At 37.0% G+C, this 18,396-nt stretch overlaps 1 protein-coding gene across 1 annotated transcript in view; it reads right to left on the bottom strand.

The window, feature by feature from the left end:
• Positions 1-18,396, bottom strand: part of ADAM12 (ADAM metallopeptidase domain 12) — a 287,867-nt gene that overhangs the window by 44,447 nt on the left and 225,024 nt on the right. Inside the window, exons 12-14 of the mRNA XM_026704952.2 lie at positions 14,808-14,985; positions 6,254-6,343; positions 5,462-5,657 (exon numbers count right to left, since the gene is read on the bottom strand). Of these exons, the coding sequence (XP_026560737.2) occupies positions 5,462-5,657; positions 6,254-6,343; positions 14,808-14,985 (464 nt within the window). The remainder of the gene's footprint in view (positions 1-5,461; positions 5,658-6,253; positions 6,344-14,807; positions 14,986-18,396) is intronic.

The raw sequence follows: 18,396 nt of genomic DNA, 5'->3' as shown, positions 1-18,396 counted from the left end.
TATTTAGATCTTCAACAGCTTTTGTAACTAAAAATTCTTGAATAGTTGTGGGTTACAGTGACAGGCTCCTCTTATGATTAGATAACTGATTAAAGGGCAGAAAACAGAGGATAGGAATAAATGGACATCTAAATACTAATTGTAGCAAGACTCTCACAATGGTAGATATGCTTGTTTTTCTATTTCAAGACAATTGGATTTAAAATCCAAAGGACTGTTCTGTAAGATGCCTTCTGGAATTTTGTAAAAGCTTTCCTTTTCTTTATAAAAGTACCGTAGGGTATAAAAGTACCGTTGGATGTTTATTTCAAAAAAGACAAAAAACAGAATATAGAGACAGAGACATATAGCTAAATAAGTGTGTGTTTGTGGAATTTTCTGAATAGTTGTCTTATATTTTATCTTGACAACTGATTCTCACAGTAAACTGCACACATTTATATCTGCCAGTCATCACAATATTGGTGATAGTATTTAATTATCCCATTCCCATTAAAACATCTACAGGAACCCCATTTGATTTCAAGAGTTTAAAGCAAAAATTCATTTATTTGCAGTCTGAGAAAGTCCCATTTTGTTAAAGGTTGAGGCTTCTTTTCTCTCAGAAAAATCAATGTTTCTCTCACCAATGGATTTATCTGCATATCTAAGCACCACCTGGAAATGCCAATACAAGCAGTAGATAATATCCAAATGCATTCTACTCTACATAACCATCAATCATATTGCTATAAATAGGTCACAGCTATGGCAATGCAACTTTACAGAAGCGAAGTATTTAAAAATTTCATTTTAATTTAAAGGCAGAGATTGCAGGAAAAAAAGAATAGGATTTTTCTTATGTAACACAGATTCTTGTCTTGAATTCAATCTATGAAATATTTCTTTAACATGGGATTTTTTATAGCACTATAAAACTTTCTTTCTACTATGATATTTTATTGGAATAAATTATGTTAATGTTATTTTAAAAAAATAAGATTTAATGGTATGGTATCCAACAATTTGAAACATTTTTAAATCATGAGAACAACTGTAAAACTTAGTAGAAATTTTGGAGCATAATGGACATTTTGAAATTACTGTATGTCTTTAATTGGATAATTAATTGATATCAATGTTCTAATATCTAAGGGGCTGCCACAGAAGTGGGGGTCAACCTTTTTCTCAAATCATCAGAAGGAAGAACAAGGAGCAATGGATGGAAATTTATCAAGGAGAGAAGCAACCTAGAACAAAAAATGAACACTCAAATCAGTTGACCAACTTATCTCTTGAGGCTGTGACTGCTCCAAACACTGGAAGATTTTAAGAAGAGACTGGACAACCATTTGTCTGAAATGGTATATAGGGTTTCCTGCCTGAACAGGGGCTTGGACTAGAAGACCTCCAAGGTCCCTTCCAACTCTGTTATTCTAGAAGCAAAAGGATTTCTCAGATAATTTAACGATTGGCTACATGGGACTTTTCTTCACAAATTAATTTTTGTTTTTTTCTGTTTTTGCTTAACAGCTAACAAAACTGCTGGGAGTTTGAAAGAAGAAACCACTAGGTTTCCATGTGTTTTTCAGCAGTTGTTAGCACAGCATTTCTAGCATTTCATTAACAGTGTTTCAGTAGCTGTAGCTGAACTTTTGTTTGACTTTTATTTATACTAGGCGATGAAATATCTAAATTTGAAGGGCATAATACAATTTGTATTGTATAAGAGTAGGTCTTACCTGTCTATAATCCCTTATACCAGGGGTGGGATTCAAATTTCTTAACAACCAGTTCTGTGAGTGTGGCCTAATTTGTGGGTGTGGCTTGGTGGTCATGTGACTGGGTAGATGTGGCTTGCTGACTGGGCAGGGTTTGGTAGTCATGTGATTGGCTGGGTATGGCTTGGCGGTCGTATGACTGGCTAGGTGTGGCTTGGTGGTCATGTGACAGGCAAACCAAATATAAGTGGTCCTTGCTTAATGGCCAGTTGCTTAGCAAGTGTTCTAATTTATGACTCACCTCCCCAGAGCTACTTGACCTGTTTTTGGTGTTTTGACAACCATGCGCGTGTGCATGCGCACACACACACACACTTATGATCAGTTACAAGATCCAACACAGTCTTGTGACTGAGGTTTTCTATGTTTTTTGCCAGTTTCCAACAATTCCTTCTGGTTTCTAGTTAAAAATGCCCATTGGGGAAAATGGACTTGTTTAACAACCACAGTGTTTGCTTAATGACCACAAGGTTCACTTAATGACCATGGTGTTTGCCTAACCTGGGGTCTGCAACCTTAAACACTCAGAGTCATTTTTCTATTTTCTTTTAAACAGGTATCTCCCTCTGTCTCTCTTTCTTTCTCCCTCTTTCTCATCTCTTTTTCTTTCTCCCTTTTTCTTTCTTTCTCTCATCTGTCTCTTGTCTCTCTTTCTCTTTCCCTCCCTCCCTGCTCTCTCTCTCTGTTTCTTCTCTCTCTCTCTCTCCATCTTGTCTCTTTCTTTCCCTCCCACCCTCTCTTTCTTTCTCTCTATCTGTATGTGTCTCTTGTCTCTCTCTTTCCCTCCCTCTGTGTCTGTCTCTCTTTCCTTCTCTCTTTCTCTCTCTGTGTGTATATTGTTTCTCTCTATTCTCCCTTTCTCTCTTTCTCTCTGTCTCTTGTCTCTCTCTTTCCCTCCCTCTCTCTCTGTCTCCCTCTCTCTCTGTCAGTCCCTGGGGGGAGGGAATATAAGTCACCTTTTTCAGTGCTGTTGTAACTTTAAATGGAGGCTAAACAAATAGTTGTAAGTCAAAGTCTATCTGTATCTACTGCTTTAACCTTCCAATTAGCATCTCACTAGATTTCAGCTGCATCTCTGCACCAGGCACATAGGATAATTTCCTTATTCCCAAAATGCAGAAAAATAACCCAGGCTCACAAGAAGTTGTACTTCTGAGTGTTTTTCAAGCTTAGCAACTTTAAACCATGTGGACTTCAATTCCCAGAATTCCCCAAGCAACATGAGCTCCGATCATTTGATTACTCCCAAGTCAGTAATATGAAAGTATTACCAACTTTAAAGATACTGAGCATTGTGTCTCTGTATGAATTGATTTAATAAGATCCCATACTTACCACGCTCATGCCTCTGCTTGGACAGAACCATCTAAACACTTCTACTGGATTGCCCCTTGTACCAAGGCTCTGATTTAATATTGCCGCCTCCTCCTCGCTAAATGCATAGATTGACCTCAAATGGATGTTAGCTATTTTCTGCTGGTGGATTAATCTATAAAATGCAATATAAACTACCCCTTCATCACAAGGACACAGCTTTAAAGAGTAAAGTCCCCCCCAAGGGATACTTGCTCCAGGCTACTTTAAAATGCTTTAAAGCCTGGTTCAACTACAGCAATGCTTCCTGGAACAACTTCTTGTAGCATTGAGATCCTTGGCTTTTATTTTGAAATCCAGTCGGGGAAGCAGTGCTGGATTTTAAAAGGCAAGCAGCTCCTCAGTACTACAAGCAGTGCCAGGAAGCCAATGAATTAGTCAATTAAATAATACTTTTAAACTACTTTCTCTCCCAGCAATCTGGGCTGAAGCAGAATTAAACCATATCTGCTCTTTTGTTTCTGAATGGATTTTATAGGAAGAAGGCTTAATTTCACACACACACACACACACACCAGCCACTTCCGATCTATCTCATGGAAACTCAATATTTTCCAAATGGGATAGGGCACAGGTGGTGGGGAGGAGAGAATGGGATTCTTGTTCCAGGCTTAAAGCCCGGGAACTCCAGCAGCATATCTTCAGCCTCATCAGAGGCAAGTGGCTGGGAGTGGAAGGGGTGGGGCGAGCCAGGGCCATGATTTGCCGGTTCTCTGAACTGGGCAGAATCATAACATCCGGTTCTATAGAACTGGTGGGAACCGGTAGAATCCCACCTCTGCCTTATACCAAATGTCTATTATCTTGGGATTGCATATTTGTTGCAGAAGCAGCTTGAATGGAACCCAAATTGAGCTGTGCATGTGGCCTCGTATGCCCTGAATCACACTTTGCCCTTCAGATCCAAATTTCTGCAGAACCCTAATTCGAGCCTTACCTGTCCATTAGTAAAAGTACAATACGGCAAAGCATCATTCACCATCATCATTAGCAATAACAGCAACTGATTTTTTTAAAAAAATGCATTTTAGTGAATGCTGTAGGAATTGAAGTTGAATTATAGAGTGAAGTTGATTGAAGAGAAAATAAGGAATTACTTAATTCTTGGAATCTTTCTTCTGACCTTCCCTCAGAAGGATTCTTGCAATCTAAGTAACATCATATTATTTTAATTAAGTTTCTTAATTCATCACCTATTTGCCTTTTTAGGACCTTGCTACTCTCAATCATTATTTTGCAGTCTAACTGCCCCATTTGGCACTGCTCTATTGTCAAAAGAATTGACTGCAGAAAAAAGTAACAAATAACTGAAATGTTGGAAAAGGGACGGTGCAGAACTACAGCAGCAAAAAGTTTGGAGTGGATGGATATGTGGTTTTCTAAAGCACTTCCTCTGTTCTTGATTCAGATTACTTTATATCAGTAAAAGCCAGATAATGGTTCAAGTTGGTTCCCGGATTGATGGAAGTACATTTGGTGGCACCATTTCATCCTAATTCATCTTCAACTATGACTTATGTTTTCAGAGTTAATGCTGTGCACTTACAGAGTGGCTCTCATCCCAGAAATCTCTAAGTGCTTAAGCAAACGTAATAGTAATTATTTCTAAGAGGAAGGCAAGTATTTGCATTTTTACAGTTAAGTAACTTCAAGCAAAGCAAGTCAACCTTTGTTCAGGAAAGGACGCAGCTGTTTTCACGTAATACCAGTAAGGACAATGATGGTTACTAGGAATCTCCATGTAATGTTTAACTATGTGCACAGGTCTGAAGTGAGACTTATGGCTATGACCCAGCAAGAAAAATCCTGGCTAATTTTGGCAAAACAGATGTTGACATGTATGACCTGTAACTGATGTTTCTGAAAGCCTGAGAGAATGTACCCAGCCTTCTCCAGCCTAGAACCTGTCATTCAATATGTCGGAAGCACAGCTCCATGCTGGTTGGAAGCTACGTACCCCAAATATAACTGGAAGCAAGAGATGGTGAAAGAATGATGTGGTAACAACCACTTCCCAGAAAACTTTAGGCTTAATAGGTTAATAGAGGTAGATGTACACTAAGGCAAAGAGGTTAATGAATTAGAAAATACCATTCTTCGAATATTTTAATTCTATTCTTTGTATCCTTCACTAGCTTACTTGCATCAACAGGAATGCATCATTGACTATCAGCTTGAGGAAAGGATTGGCAGGGGGAAAGATTTATTCTGGGATCATGAATTCTGACAGGTAAGAAATCATTACACGCCTCCTCCAAATGTCAATGCTAATTTTTTTTGTGCGAATAAATATCTAGAGAAAAAAAAACTCAAGTATTCAAGCTCACCTGGTCCCCAGAGGGTGATGCACTGTTGTTCATGAGTTTGGCACATCCCGTTATAGCAGTACCCATCTACCCCGTAGCAAGAGTGCCCATCATGCAAGTAAACATTGGCTGGGCAATGAGGATTGCTTCCAGTACAGAATTCAGGGAGATCACAGGAATTACTGGTAGCCCTGCATAAAATCCCTGCTGGCCTCAGCTGTAGGGAAAAAGAAGGGGCTGCAGTTTCAAAGAAGAAAATGCATTATATTGTGGCTTTTATGCTACAGCCTAAAGTTGTCTTTCTCTCTTCCTAAGATTCTGTACCAGGCATCTATTAAACACAGCATGGGAGGTGAAAGAGCACTTTATATGCATCTCATTGATATACTGCAGAATTGTTTATGGCTTACTTTCAAAGGCCTACCTTCATTCCTCATTAAAATGCAAGCACAGCCCTTTGATGTTCTGTATCACACAGAAACACACATCTTAAACCTCAGAGAACTCTGCCGTGGTAGGCATACACATATAGGGCTCCATCTATTAATACTAGCAGCAAAGGGTATTTAAAAAAATACACACTGTCTTATGGGAGCAGATATGCTGGCTTCTTTCTAAAAAAAATAGTCTTCTCAATAATTTTTTTTTCAACATTATAAGACAGGAACACAAAGAATTCTATTGAAAACACACCCATACCCCAGTCTTGAATATATGAACCAACACAAACACCCCAGCCTTGAATATATGAACCAACACAAACATTACTATGAAATCTTGCCCCTACCAAATGAAGAATGATCAAATATTCACCTTGCAATCTTCACAGCAAAGTCCATGTGCACACACTGCTCCTGGCCTTAAAGTACAGGTTGTGGCATTACAGCATTGGTTTGTACATTCCTAAAGAGGAAAAAAAAACCCAAATGTACTATAGGGTTGCATCAAACAATCAAGTTTGTATACAAACAGACTCAATGTTCAGGATGACTTGATTCTCAGGACAGAATTAAATAAAGTTCAGGCTAAATGCTGGATTATTTTGTGAAGTCCAGGGATTTCAGAATTGTCCTTGCCTCAGTCTTACTTTTTCTTTCCTTAAATGTCCTATCGATGATATTCTACCAAAGAGACCCAGGTACAAGTCCATCTTTAGCCATGGTTAACTTTGGGCTAACTTTCTCTCTCAGTTGCAGACCTCACAATGGATCAAGTACATCCCCTTGAGTTTCTACATGATAGCCAGTTCTCCATCCAGCGATAAAAAAAGCATTCCTAACATATCTTTATTTAAGTTTTTAAGAAATAATAGCATGAACAAACATTGGAAATGCTTGATGGTGTTGGTGGAATCCTATTATGGTAGGAAATTCACTGCAATGCTAATTTTATGAACCAGCACATGTTACTGAGACTATCCAAGCACTCACACTATTTCTGCAACAATAACTCTTATCTGGCAAGGGGTCATAATCATACAAAGGGTAAAGAACCAATAAAATCCAATAAATGGAGAAGTTATTTCTATACAAATCCCATTATATTATGAACAGATTGCAATACTAGCCACTTTTATAAGAGCCATTTAAAAGTTTGAATCAAGACAATATTTCTGCCAGCCTCCTTTAGCTTTATGAAGCCACCAATAACTAAATTTTATAAGGCTGAGATTATTCAACAAACTCTTGTTCTTTGTTTACTGGCAACTGATCTACTAATTTTATTTCCTGTAATTCTTTTAATATTTCAAAACAGTTATTATGGAGCTGTTATTTTTTTTAAAGGGGAGTTAAGGATATTATATTAATTTATAATTTGTTTGAACTGGTTCTGGTCTATTCAGAGCACTTTAAGTGTATGTATGCATATATGTATGTCTGTACATATATATCTCACTTCATATAAATAATTAAACTTCAAGTAATTGAAGCTACAACTAGTAGTATCTTCCTAAGTTTTTCTTTCTCTCAGTGAGAACTAGATCTTCCCTTCTAGAACTTTATCACTATTTGTGCTCTCCCTGAATTGCTTCCAATTTATCATGTATTGATAAGAACTAGAATAGTACATCAATGTGATCTAGATTGAGCAAAGTCATATTATTGGTTCAAGTGTCTTGGAAATGATGCTGTTGTTAATGCAATTTGAAAGGACATTAACCTTTCTTACATGGTAACATATTGCTAGGTTAGTAATCTCTTCTAACCTCTAGGTTTTCCTTAGAGATACTACTCACCTTGGTACGATCTTCTCAACTTCATTTTGTTGAATATGTGTCATATAATGTCATCTGTTGAAATGGGTTGTAGATTTTTCTATAATAGTAGCCACCCATTCCCATGTACTACCCTATTTCTTCTTGTAGATTTTTATTTTCTTGGTATGTTTTTCACTTACTACATATATTTTCCTATTAGTCTGCTGTTTTAACTGAAAATAAATGGAAACATTCAATTCAAGTATCGCAAATGTCCCAGGGAATAGTAATTCTTTTAGATTAAGGATTGGCAGAATTACCTTTTCCCCTTCCATTGAGATTTCAAAAAAGCATAGCAAATTCTTCCTGCTCTGCCCAATTTCTGGAGTAGGTAATGTAATTTGAAATAGCTTCTATAATTCCACGGAAAACTACAATTTGGGTGGCATCTGGAATTCAGAAGAGAGTGTGTACTTCTGCCTTAGGGCTATACTTACACCGTCCCCCTTCATAGACACTTGGGTGTGACAATTTTGAGAAGACAGCTACAATATGTCATTTACTTTTAGTTTTCTTATCACTAAGACATTTTTATATAGATCTCATCCATGACATAACTATAAGTATCATCTATCCCATTGGAAAGCTGAAGAAGGTAGCCAAACAATCTCTTTGCTAACATAGTCAGGTAGTCAGCAACCAGTGATGAACAGGTTGGGTTAAACATACTGATGAAGCCTAAGTTTAAATTAACAAAACACACAATTGTTGTGTTCAAAAATCAATATTTTACCCCAATAAATCATATTATGCTTCAAATATTGTCTTGGATAACACAACATAGTATATAATGATTAATTCTTACAACACACCAAACAAAAATTACCAAATCCATTTTATTCTAATCTAATATGTTGTTTAATGCTTTCTGTTAAAAAAGGGGGAGAAACTGTTTTGGTGTTTGAAGGGCTCTTATGGAGCATCGAGTTAGTGAAAGGCTAGTGAAAGGCATTTTAAATTATAAGCTTTTGTCAATTAATAAATTAATGAAGGGTTAGTTAAAAAGAAACATAAATAATGGATGTGGATATAGTAATTGACCTGAGAATAAATCTACCACTGATATGAAATTACTTCAATAGAAACATTATGTTCATCTGATGATTTGGCCTCAGCTGTACATTCTGTCCACTGTAGATATATACTTTTAAATCTTAGATCTGAATTTAATGAAGGATAGGTTGAAAATATAATCTGCACCATTGGCTAACAAATACATTAACAATCCATGCAGCACAATTTAATCATTGTACTTCTCCCTGTACATAAGATCATAAATATTTTGTTGCCTGTAGATTACACCAATAAGAACACTCAGAAAAAAATTGGATTTGTTTCCAAGGTTAAAGTCAGAAGGAAGTGAGTTAAATTGATGATCCCTGAACATCAGGTGCCTGAGGACCTCACCAAAATAGCTACAGATAAAACTACACCTCAACTTTTAACTGCACCTGACTGAATAAATAAGAAAACTCTAATCCTGTTATAATAACATAAAATAGCAACTAGGTCAGAAGGAGAATCACAAGTTATTACTTTTATTATATTTTACAGACCTTAAGAAAAAGAAGATATGGCTAACTGATCCGGTTGCACATGCTTAAAAGAATAAGGACAGAACATTCGAAAAGTCTTTTACTCGGAATGAAGAGCCTATGTGTTCCACATTTTCAACGGATATAGATATAGGAAAGATTGATTATTCCAGTAGCCTTTTCGGTTGGCGTGTTGTTGTTCAAATCAACTCACTTGAATAAATTGTGCAACAAAGGAGATAGTGGTGATGCTCGTAAATAGTGCTGAAAATTTGCATATTTGCTCTCACTTTTAAAACTTGAAATCAAGAGAATTAACATTGTCTATTTAATAGCAACAAGTAACACTCTCGCTCGCTCCCTCTCTCTTGCGTGCCTCCCTCTCCCCCGACTTCCTCTCTCTCATTTGATAGCACCATAAACACTGTTGGATTCCAAAAATAGAAAAATGCCTAAATTCATCAGAAATATCTAAATATTCCTTTTCAAAAATTACAATCTCTTTTTGGCCAGGTAATTGAAAATACTGTATGATGCAAAGCTCTCTGCCTGGTCTTATAGCAAGATTTTTTGTTGTTGTTGACTATGACAGTTTTGAAAAGAGGAGTCATGTCTGTTGAGCATATTGTAGCAAAATTGCCTTAGCAAAAACAAAACCCAGTAAAAGCAGCAATATAAGTTTAATCTAAAATCCATAACTGTATGAACTATTCTGCACTAGTTTTGAAAGAAAACTGAAGAATCTGAACTTCATTTTGATTTAATGCACTTTTTGACCAGTGTGCAATAATTCCTTATTTACTATATATGAACTCACAAAATTGCATCTAGATTACACCCAATATAACATTACTGATTATTATGTTTCCAGGAGACAATGTTTCATTCGTGATGATTCCTCCTCTGATGGTTGTCTAACCTTAAACGGAAAGATGAATACGCAAACAAAAAAAATCTAATTCAAAATTAGTTGTGAAACCTGCTTTTACAAATAGAATCAAATGTTTTGTTCTTTCACAGAAGGATAATAGAAATGCAGCATTTTATCTTCAAGAATACAATTTTCCAAATAACATTCTAAGGAGATCTCACAAACTTTTGAATTTCTATAAATCTAGACACCTCAAGGCAGGTTGCTGTGGAGAGGGGTATCCAGCTTCATATACAGAATAGTCCTATTTATCAACAACATATACAGAATTAAACTGTGGAAGGCAGATTCAAGTGTTGGAAGTTATGATTCCCCCCTCTTCTAGGAAAACAGCCCCCACCCTTTGTCAAGTAGGGCTATTAAAATAGCTGGAGCCAGCTTACTTTTCACAACAAAGGAAGGAGAAAATTACAGGCATGAGATACAGAGAAAAAACCCTGCAAACTAGCTAAGATCCTTTCCCATAGAAATCAAATAGATGGCAAGTTATAAAAACTTGTGAAAAGCAAACCAAAAGGCATGGCAGGAAGGAAACATGATAGCAAACAAGCAACTACAAAGGATCAGGACCATAAAACCAAGATCCCAGGAAGAGATCCCAAAGAGACAGGAATTCAACACACACAAATCAAAGTCTTCGAAGATTCATACCTACAAATCAAAGAACCTGAAGTGTATAAAAGAGAGGTTTTTCTACTCACTTGTTAGATTAATCCTAGGAATGCTGTGAGATTTCTTACCTGCCTTCCTATTAATAAACTGATTCTGACTTCTAAGCAGCTGACCAAATCATTTTGCATTTCTCCCAGCCCGGAAATCTGAATCCACAAAAGGAAATAACTTTGCCTATTACAAAAGGGCAAGGCTTCTTTTTCCTTTCCTCACAAGCACACAGGCCTAGGCAGTGGCGGATTAAGGCTCACTGGTGCCTTAAACACTGACAAATCTTGGTGCCGCCTCCTTTGTACATACTGTACAAAAGAAGCCATATTCTCAACTTTATGGTGCCCCCTTTGGGCTTGGTGCCCTACCGTCCCTGTCCTATTGTTTCTTTTTGTTTTTCTTATTAGTATCCATTTCATCTATTCATAATCATGTTTATACATACACCTATTATCTTATAATCGCTTGACAAAATAAAATAAAATATAAATAAATAAATAAATAAATAAATAAATAAATAAATAAACAATGGTTAATACACCACTGGGCCTTGGCTGCTTTCAGAGTTACAGAGTATTTCTGCAAATATTTTAAGAGAGTTTTTAAATTTTTGATGAAGAAAAAACAAATCTGCCAAACAGGCATATGATGAAATCCTTACATCTGTACTCTGAGTACTTCACTGTCTGTCAGTGTAGTATCAGCTTCAGTTGACACTGTCAGCTTCAGGTCAAAGTGGAAATATAGAAAATTCCCAATATGCTGGATTTGAACGTATTTGCAGGATGGCTTCCTCCAGCCATGATTATCTGCCTTAATTCAGGCATCTCAAGAAAAGCTGTTAGTAATACCCCATTTCCGCAAATTCTGCAGGCCCATAAATGTTTTTCATTGGTGACACTGCTGCTAGGGAAGAACCTCTGGTAGAGATCAAAAGATCAAAGCTTCACAATTCCCAGACATACTTAGTCTTCTGGAATCTTTTGAAGATTGGGATATTGCAGAAGGCATAGAGGAAGTGAAAGAACAGGCAGAAATGTTGTTTCTTTTTTCTGATTTAATTGTCACGTATACATTGTCTTTATATGGAATTCTTTTATTTTAAAGTTATGTTTTGCTCCTAATTATGGTAATTGCAGGGGCTGTGGCTAATTCCAGTAGGTATTAACTTGACCAATATAGAAATAAATATATTTAAATGTTTGGAGTTGAAATGATCTTGCAGGTCAGTACAGGTATAAAACAATGAATAGCATACTGAACAGATGACTGTTCAGTCTCTACTAAAATAGCAATAGCAATAATACTTAGACTTCTATACCGCTTCACAGTGCTTTAAGGCCTCTCTAAGCAATTTACAGAGTCGACATATTGTCCCCAACAATCTGGGTCCACATTTTACCGACTTCAGAAGGATGAACCTTGAGCCAGTGAGATTCGAACTGCCAAACTGCTGGCAGTCAGCAGAAGTAGCCTGCAATATGGTAATCTAACCACTGCACTACCACAGCTCATGAATAAATACTACCAGCAAGAGAGAATCCATAAATTCTCAAGGAAATCCATTTCACTCAACATTTTCTTTTTTATCATTAAGTCAATTATTCCAATCCTGAGTTAAAATTATCTTCACTGCAAATTCTACCCAGTTTTTACAGAAGAGAAGTAGTTTATGAATATTTAGCAACACTTCTGCACACAGTTATTTATAGTTAGTCCTCAACTTACAACAGTTCAATTATTGACCATTCAAAGTTACAATGGCACAGAAAAAAGTGACATATGACCATTTTTCAAACTTATGACCGTTGCAACATCTCCATGGTCACGTGACCAAAATTCAGATTCATATTTATGATGGTTGCATAGTCTGGGGTCATGTGATCACCTTTTGTCACCTTCTGACAAGCAAAATCAATGGGGAAACCAGTTTCACTTAACAACCGTGTTACTAACTTAACAACTGCTGTGATTCATTTAACAACTTTAACAACTCATCTAACAAAAAAGGAAGAAAAGTCATAAAATGGGGGAAAATTCACTTAACAACTGTCTCGCTTAGAAACAGAAATTTTGGGCTCAACTGTAGTCATAAGTTGAGGACTATCTGTATAAGCAGAGATTTTTTTAAAACATGCTGAAAAAGTAAACCCAAGATGTGTCTCTTGTCAGCTTTCTCAGATAGATCAGATAGGAAACACAACCAGATACTCCATTGTAAGGCTATAGTAACATAAACTTGCCATTTGAAAGTAAAATTCTCTCACCACCAGGGGGCCCCACTGAGCCTCTTTCTCCACCCATTATGCAGCTGCTGGCTATGCCCCTATTAGACAGAGGTGGCATTCAGCAGGTTCTGACCAGTTCTGGAGAACCAGTAGTGGAGAACCAGCAAATACCACCTCTGACTGGAGATTTTACAGTATCCTTTCCCTGCTACGCCCAAAGAACCGGTAGTAAAAAAAAAAAAAGAATCCCACCACTGCTATTAGACCGTTCCCTGGGTCAGAGGTCTCTAACCTTGGCAACTTTAAGATTGTGAAGCTTCGCTGGCTGTGGAATTCTGGGAGTTGAAGTCCACAAGTCTTAAAATTGCCAAGGTTGGAGACCCCTGGCTTAGGTAGCATATCTCCCCATCCCCATTATATTCCCACATACCATTGCATCTCTTTTGGGCAGCAGTCACTTTTAATTATTCAGGTCCACTTCCCTTCTTTTTCATTTGTAAATAATTTTACCAACTCGAGTTCTGTAAGTTTCTTGATCAGAGTTTCAGTCCGCCCCCTCACAGTGACCCAGCTTCAAAGAAATAGCTTACTAAGATCACCAGATACCTTTGTTTTTGTTTTGTTCATTTGAAATATGATATTTGATCTCCATCAGCAAAACATGCATCCTAGAATTACTTAACGATTAATAAAATTAGTTTTGAATGCATGTTTTAGAAGAACCTTCACAGAGGATGCCTCAACCTCTTCAAGGATTTGAATTATACCGATGTGTAGATCCTGGGTTAAGTTACTGAAATAATGTAACTTCAATTAATGTAATAGATTTGGACACTTTGAACTGTTTCATGACAATATTAAGTTATTCTTTTATTTAAAAATATTAATAAGATGGAGAAAAGAAACCAGAAAGGTCTGAGTTAGCATGAATTTTCAAGCATCAGGCAGGAGATGTTTACCTCAAGAAATGAGTGGGCTGTCAGGAAATCTTTATGACTTCAATCAACTTAATAAACTATATTGAAAACTAAAGTAATTTCTTGCTATTTCAGTGCCTCTCAATTTATTATGTATTAAGGGAAGAAACCAAAACAAATCCATCATCTTCGGATATAGTTAGTTTTGATTATCTAAACAATTCCCCCCACTCCCAAGCATGGTGGCAATGGAAGCTAAGATATAAATTAAACAGAGGGATCTTATCCAGCATGTTCTTTATGCTAACAACTCTATACTGAAGAGAAGAGTAATAAATCAGAAGATTTGGGGAAATGGTTTTGTGCATCCATAGAAAATAAAAACAGGATATTAGCAAAAGAGCCATCTGTTCTAGGCCTGCAACTGAATAGCCTTTGCATAATATAGCTCAGGGAACATTCTTGTGCATAATGGATCATCCATCCTTTATGTCAAGGTTTTCCACTTCAACAATTTTAGTATGTGTGGACTTCAGCTCCCAGAATTCCCCAATCACCATGGGAATTCTGGGGGTTGAGTTCCGCATGTTTGCTATGAGTTCTGCATGTTTGCTGAAGCTGAAAAACACAATTTTAGGTAATGTTAACTTTGTAGAATATCATGGTCTTGGATATGGCCTCTAGGTCAGGGAAAGGCCAGCTCACAGGCATTTAGACCATTTTATTTAGACATTTGAGCACTGCAATGAAGAATTTGAAGAAACTAGATGAAAATATGGTGGGATATTCCAAAATGAACTTGGCCTTTCCTTTACAACAAAGAGTGTTACTCCTACCTCAGGTTCACCACAATCACATTCTTCTCCCTCTTCTACATAGCCGTTCCCACATTTGGGGCCACCAAATGATTCCTTAACCTCTGGAAGGTTGAAGAGACACATCCCCACGCCTTTTTCCAAGCTGTTTTCCAAGTCCTTCTTGCTGCAGCTGCTGAACATCATAGGAAACGGATAGCTAGAGAAAAACAGGAGAAATTTTGTTACTATAATGGAATTTAGGTGAAAGAAGACATCCTAATGTGCTGCCTTGTTCTAAATTGTATAGCATCATAATACACTATAATCAACAAGGCAATGACTGTTCCCTCTATTGGAGATTAAATGCAAGCATTTTGACAATTGCTGATGTTAAAGCTTCTTCCACAATGCATACTTTGTGTACATTAATAATTATTATAAACACACAAAACTGTCTTAAGAAAAACAGACTGCATAAAATTAACTGCAGTATATTTTATATATCTTTTAGTAAAATAAACATGCTTAGGGATAACTAATCCTCACTCCTGTACCTCTAAGCCCTCCATATCAAGGCAGATTTTACAAAGTGGGTAGTTTTGGGGGAGAGAAGGAGTAGGAAATGGGACAAAGCAGATTAGAATCTGTAGGAAGGAAAAATTTGCATTACAACTGCTTGCTTGACAAGTTTGAAATTACAAAGGCCCTGGAAAGGGTGATTTATGGCCTGTAAAGCACTCCTAACCACCATAAAACATCCACCCACCCCAAACACATGACCACATTTCAAATATTGGTAACCAGCTCACATTTATTATAATAGTTTGCAGCATCCCATGGGCCAGAATTTTGATGGTTTTGGGGGCATTTCCCAGCAGAAAATGGCAAAAAAAGAAGTGGCATGATCCACTTAACAACCACATGGCTCATTAATATGACTTGCTTTACTATCATCATAAAAGCAGTTGTAAACTCTAGTCAGGTTATGATGGTGGCCCTTTTAATGACTGCCTTGACTGATGACCAACATTCCAGGCCCAATTCTGGTTGTAAATTGAGGATTCCCTATAATACTCTAATAGCAAACCATGGATCAAATGTTTGTGCTGCTTTTGCTACCGATTATATACAAGGACACTCCTATATATTTTTAACATAAAGAGTTTCTGTGAAGTTTCTACATTTTAAATCTTCATTTTTATGCTCTTGCATGCTTTCTTTGGTTTTCCAATGGATGTTTGCCATTCAGTTAATCGTGAGTGAGGCTCAAAAACCTTTCTATTCAGTTTAATGCCAGCTGTAACTGGAAGGTAGCAAGGACATCATGCCACAGCTATGGACACTAAAAGAATGCCAAAACACACATACTAGCTCTTCTGGGACATTTCTTGTGATTACATTAGCTTGAATCACAACCATCTGGCGAATAAAAAGCAAACTGCCTTATTTTCTAGGCTCTGGAACCAATTCTCTTGTCCTTCTGCATTCAACCAGCAGATTCACACTATAGCTGGATAGGGAGTCAGCCAGCTCAATAATCACTGGAATTTGTTCCCAAAATGTCTTACATCAATCCTCTAAAAAAGGTAGGATGAAAACTTAAACAGACAAATAAGGGAATAAACAGAAAATCTGCATAATTGAACGAGAAAGTGTAATGACTATAATTTATAACTGAGAAAGAGTGTGTTCTAACTCAAATAACAGACCATCTAGTCCAACCCCCTGCCCAAGCAGGAGACCCTACATCATTTCTGACAGATGGGAGTCCAATCTCTTCTTGAAAGTCTCAAGTGATGGTGCTCCCACAACTTCTGAGGGCAAGCTGTTCCATTGGTTGATTATTCTCACTGTCAGAAAGTTTCTCCTTATTTCCAGGTTAAATCTTTCCTTGTTCAGTTTCCATCCATTATTCCTTGTTTGGCCTTCGGGTGTTTTAGAAAATAGGTTGACCCCTTCCTCTCTGTGACAGCCCCTCAAATATAGGAAGACTGCTATCCTATCTCCCCTGGTCCTTCTCTTCACTAGACCAGCCATACCCACTTCCTGCAACCGTTCTTCATATGTTTTAGTCTCCAGTCCCCTAATCATCCTGGTTGCTCTTCTCTGTACTTTTTCTAGAGTCTCAACATCTTACTTATAGTGTGGTGACCAAAATTCATCAAATAAGGGAGTCTTATTAAAGGAATTGAAGAAAAATGACATCCCTCTTTCTGTTTCCAGTTAAGAAATTATGGCTAAATAAAAATGTCTCCTCTATATCACAGGTTGGAGATCTGAATTGCGTCCTGTAATTTTATTTTTAGGAAGAGAAGCATTTTCACAAGCTGCTGGTGGAGATCAGTATGACTTTGCTTCATTTACAGTAGTAACCTGAGCCTCCTCACATATATTTTTAATTATTTCTTTTGCATATGCTTGTTGCCATTTTTTGCCATGATCCTTTCTCCCCAAAGTCTTACGTCCCCTTACAAGGAATCAAGACGACTGCTTTCCCCATTTTTTTTTTGCTTTCTTTTAAAAAGAATTCAGACAAGCTTAGAAGCAAAACTATCACTGCACTCAGCATCTTCCTTTCCCCTAAAATCAGCTAGAGGAAGAAGACAGAACTTTGGCTGATTTTTTTAAATGATCTGGGTGGTGAAAATACTGGGTTATGGGACAGTGGCTTTTTGCACAATTGTTCTGCAACAGTGACATATTCATATGACCTGAAGTGATATCAGGAATAAATAAGAGTAATCTGGGAATTACAAGAAGTACAATGAAAGAAGAGTAGATACATTCAATATTCAATATGAATATTTATGTGGCCTTCTAAATACAACTCTTGATACCAACAGTCTTTGTCGAAAAGGCCAACAAATGTGACTACATTATTTCACAGGCCCAAGAACTGCTCAAATTAATGCTCCGTGACAAATTTACAATAGGTGCTTCATAAGTACCTCTTCCACTGGCCCATGGAGTACAGTAGCAGAATTGTTTAGAATCTGTATCTATGTTAACTGATACGTTGTACTGCATAAACTGCTTAGATTAGGCATTGAAAATGTAAGTTGAGATTTCAAGCCAGACACAGAGGAAAGTTATTTCATCTCAGTCTCAGAGATACATTTTTCAGAGCAAAAATGAAGTGAAACAATTAGATATGCATCGTATTCCTCTCTGCATTCAGAAACCAGTCTCCATTCAGATGCAAAATGTAGCCTTCCAATTGCTCTCCATGTAAATTTAAGAATCATGTCATCTTGGTATCAGTTTCATTAATATACAAGTTGTGTCTTGGCTTATTGTGTTGATACTGATACCCAGCAGGTAGCCAATCAGAACTGGGATTGGAAGACAATACGATAGGCTCAAATCATGACAAATGCAAAACAGGGATTTTTTTTTTTTAGTAAATACTAAAAATGTTATATAGAAAAAGGAAGATACACCAAACTACAACCCTTTGGCTTAAAATGACAATGGACAGAACTTCTGGAGCTATCTGGCATCTGAGTGGCACTCAATGTTGAAGTTCTTCGTATTTGTAGTATTTTGCCACCTATATACTTTTTACAACAGTAAAATACTTGGTGATTGCTTGGTAGTGCACCTTATCCATGACTTGGTTACAACTAAG

Source organism: Pseudonaja textilis, chromosome 4 (assembly GCF_049901715.1).
Source record: "Pseudonaja textilis isolate UNSWEBS1 chromosome 4, rPseTex1.2, whole genome shotgun sequence".
NCBI lineage: Eukaryota > Metazoa > Chordata > Lepidosauria > Squamata > Elapidae > Pseudonaja > Pseudonaja textilis.
The sequence above is the reverse complement of the archived record's forward strand: the minus strand, read 5'-3'. Positions and strand labels throughout refer to the sequence as shown.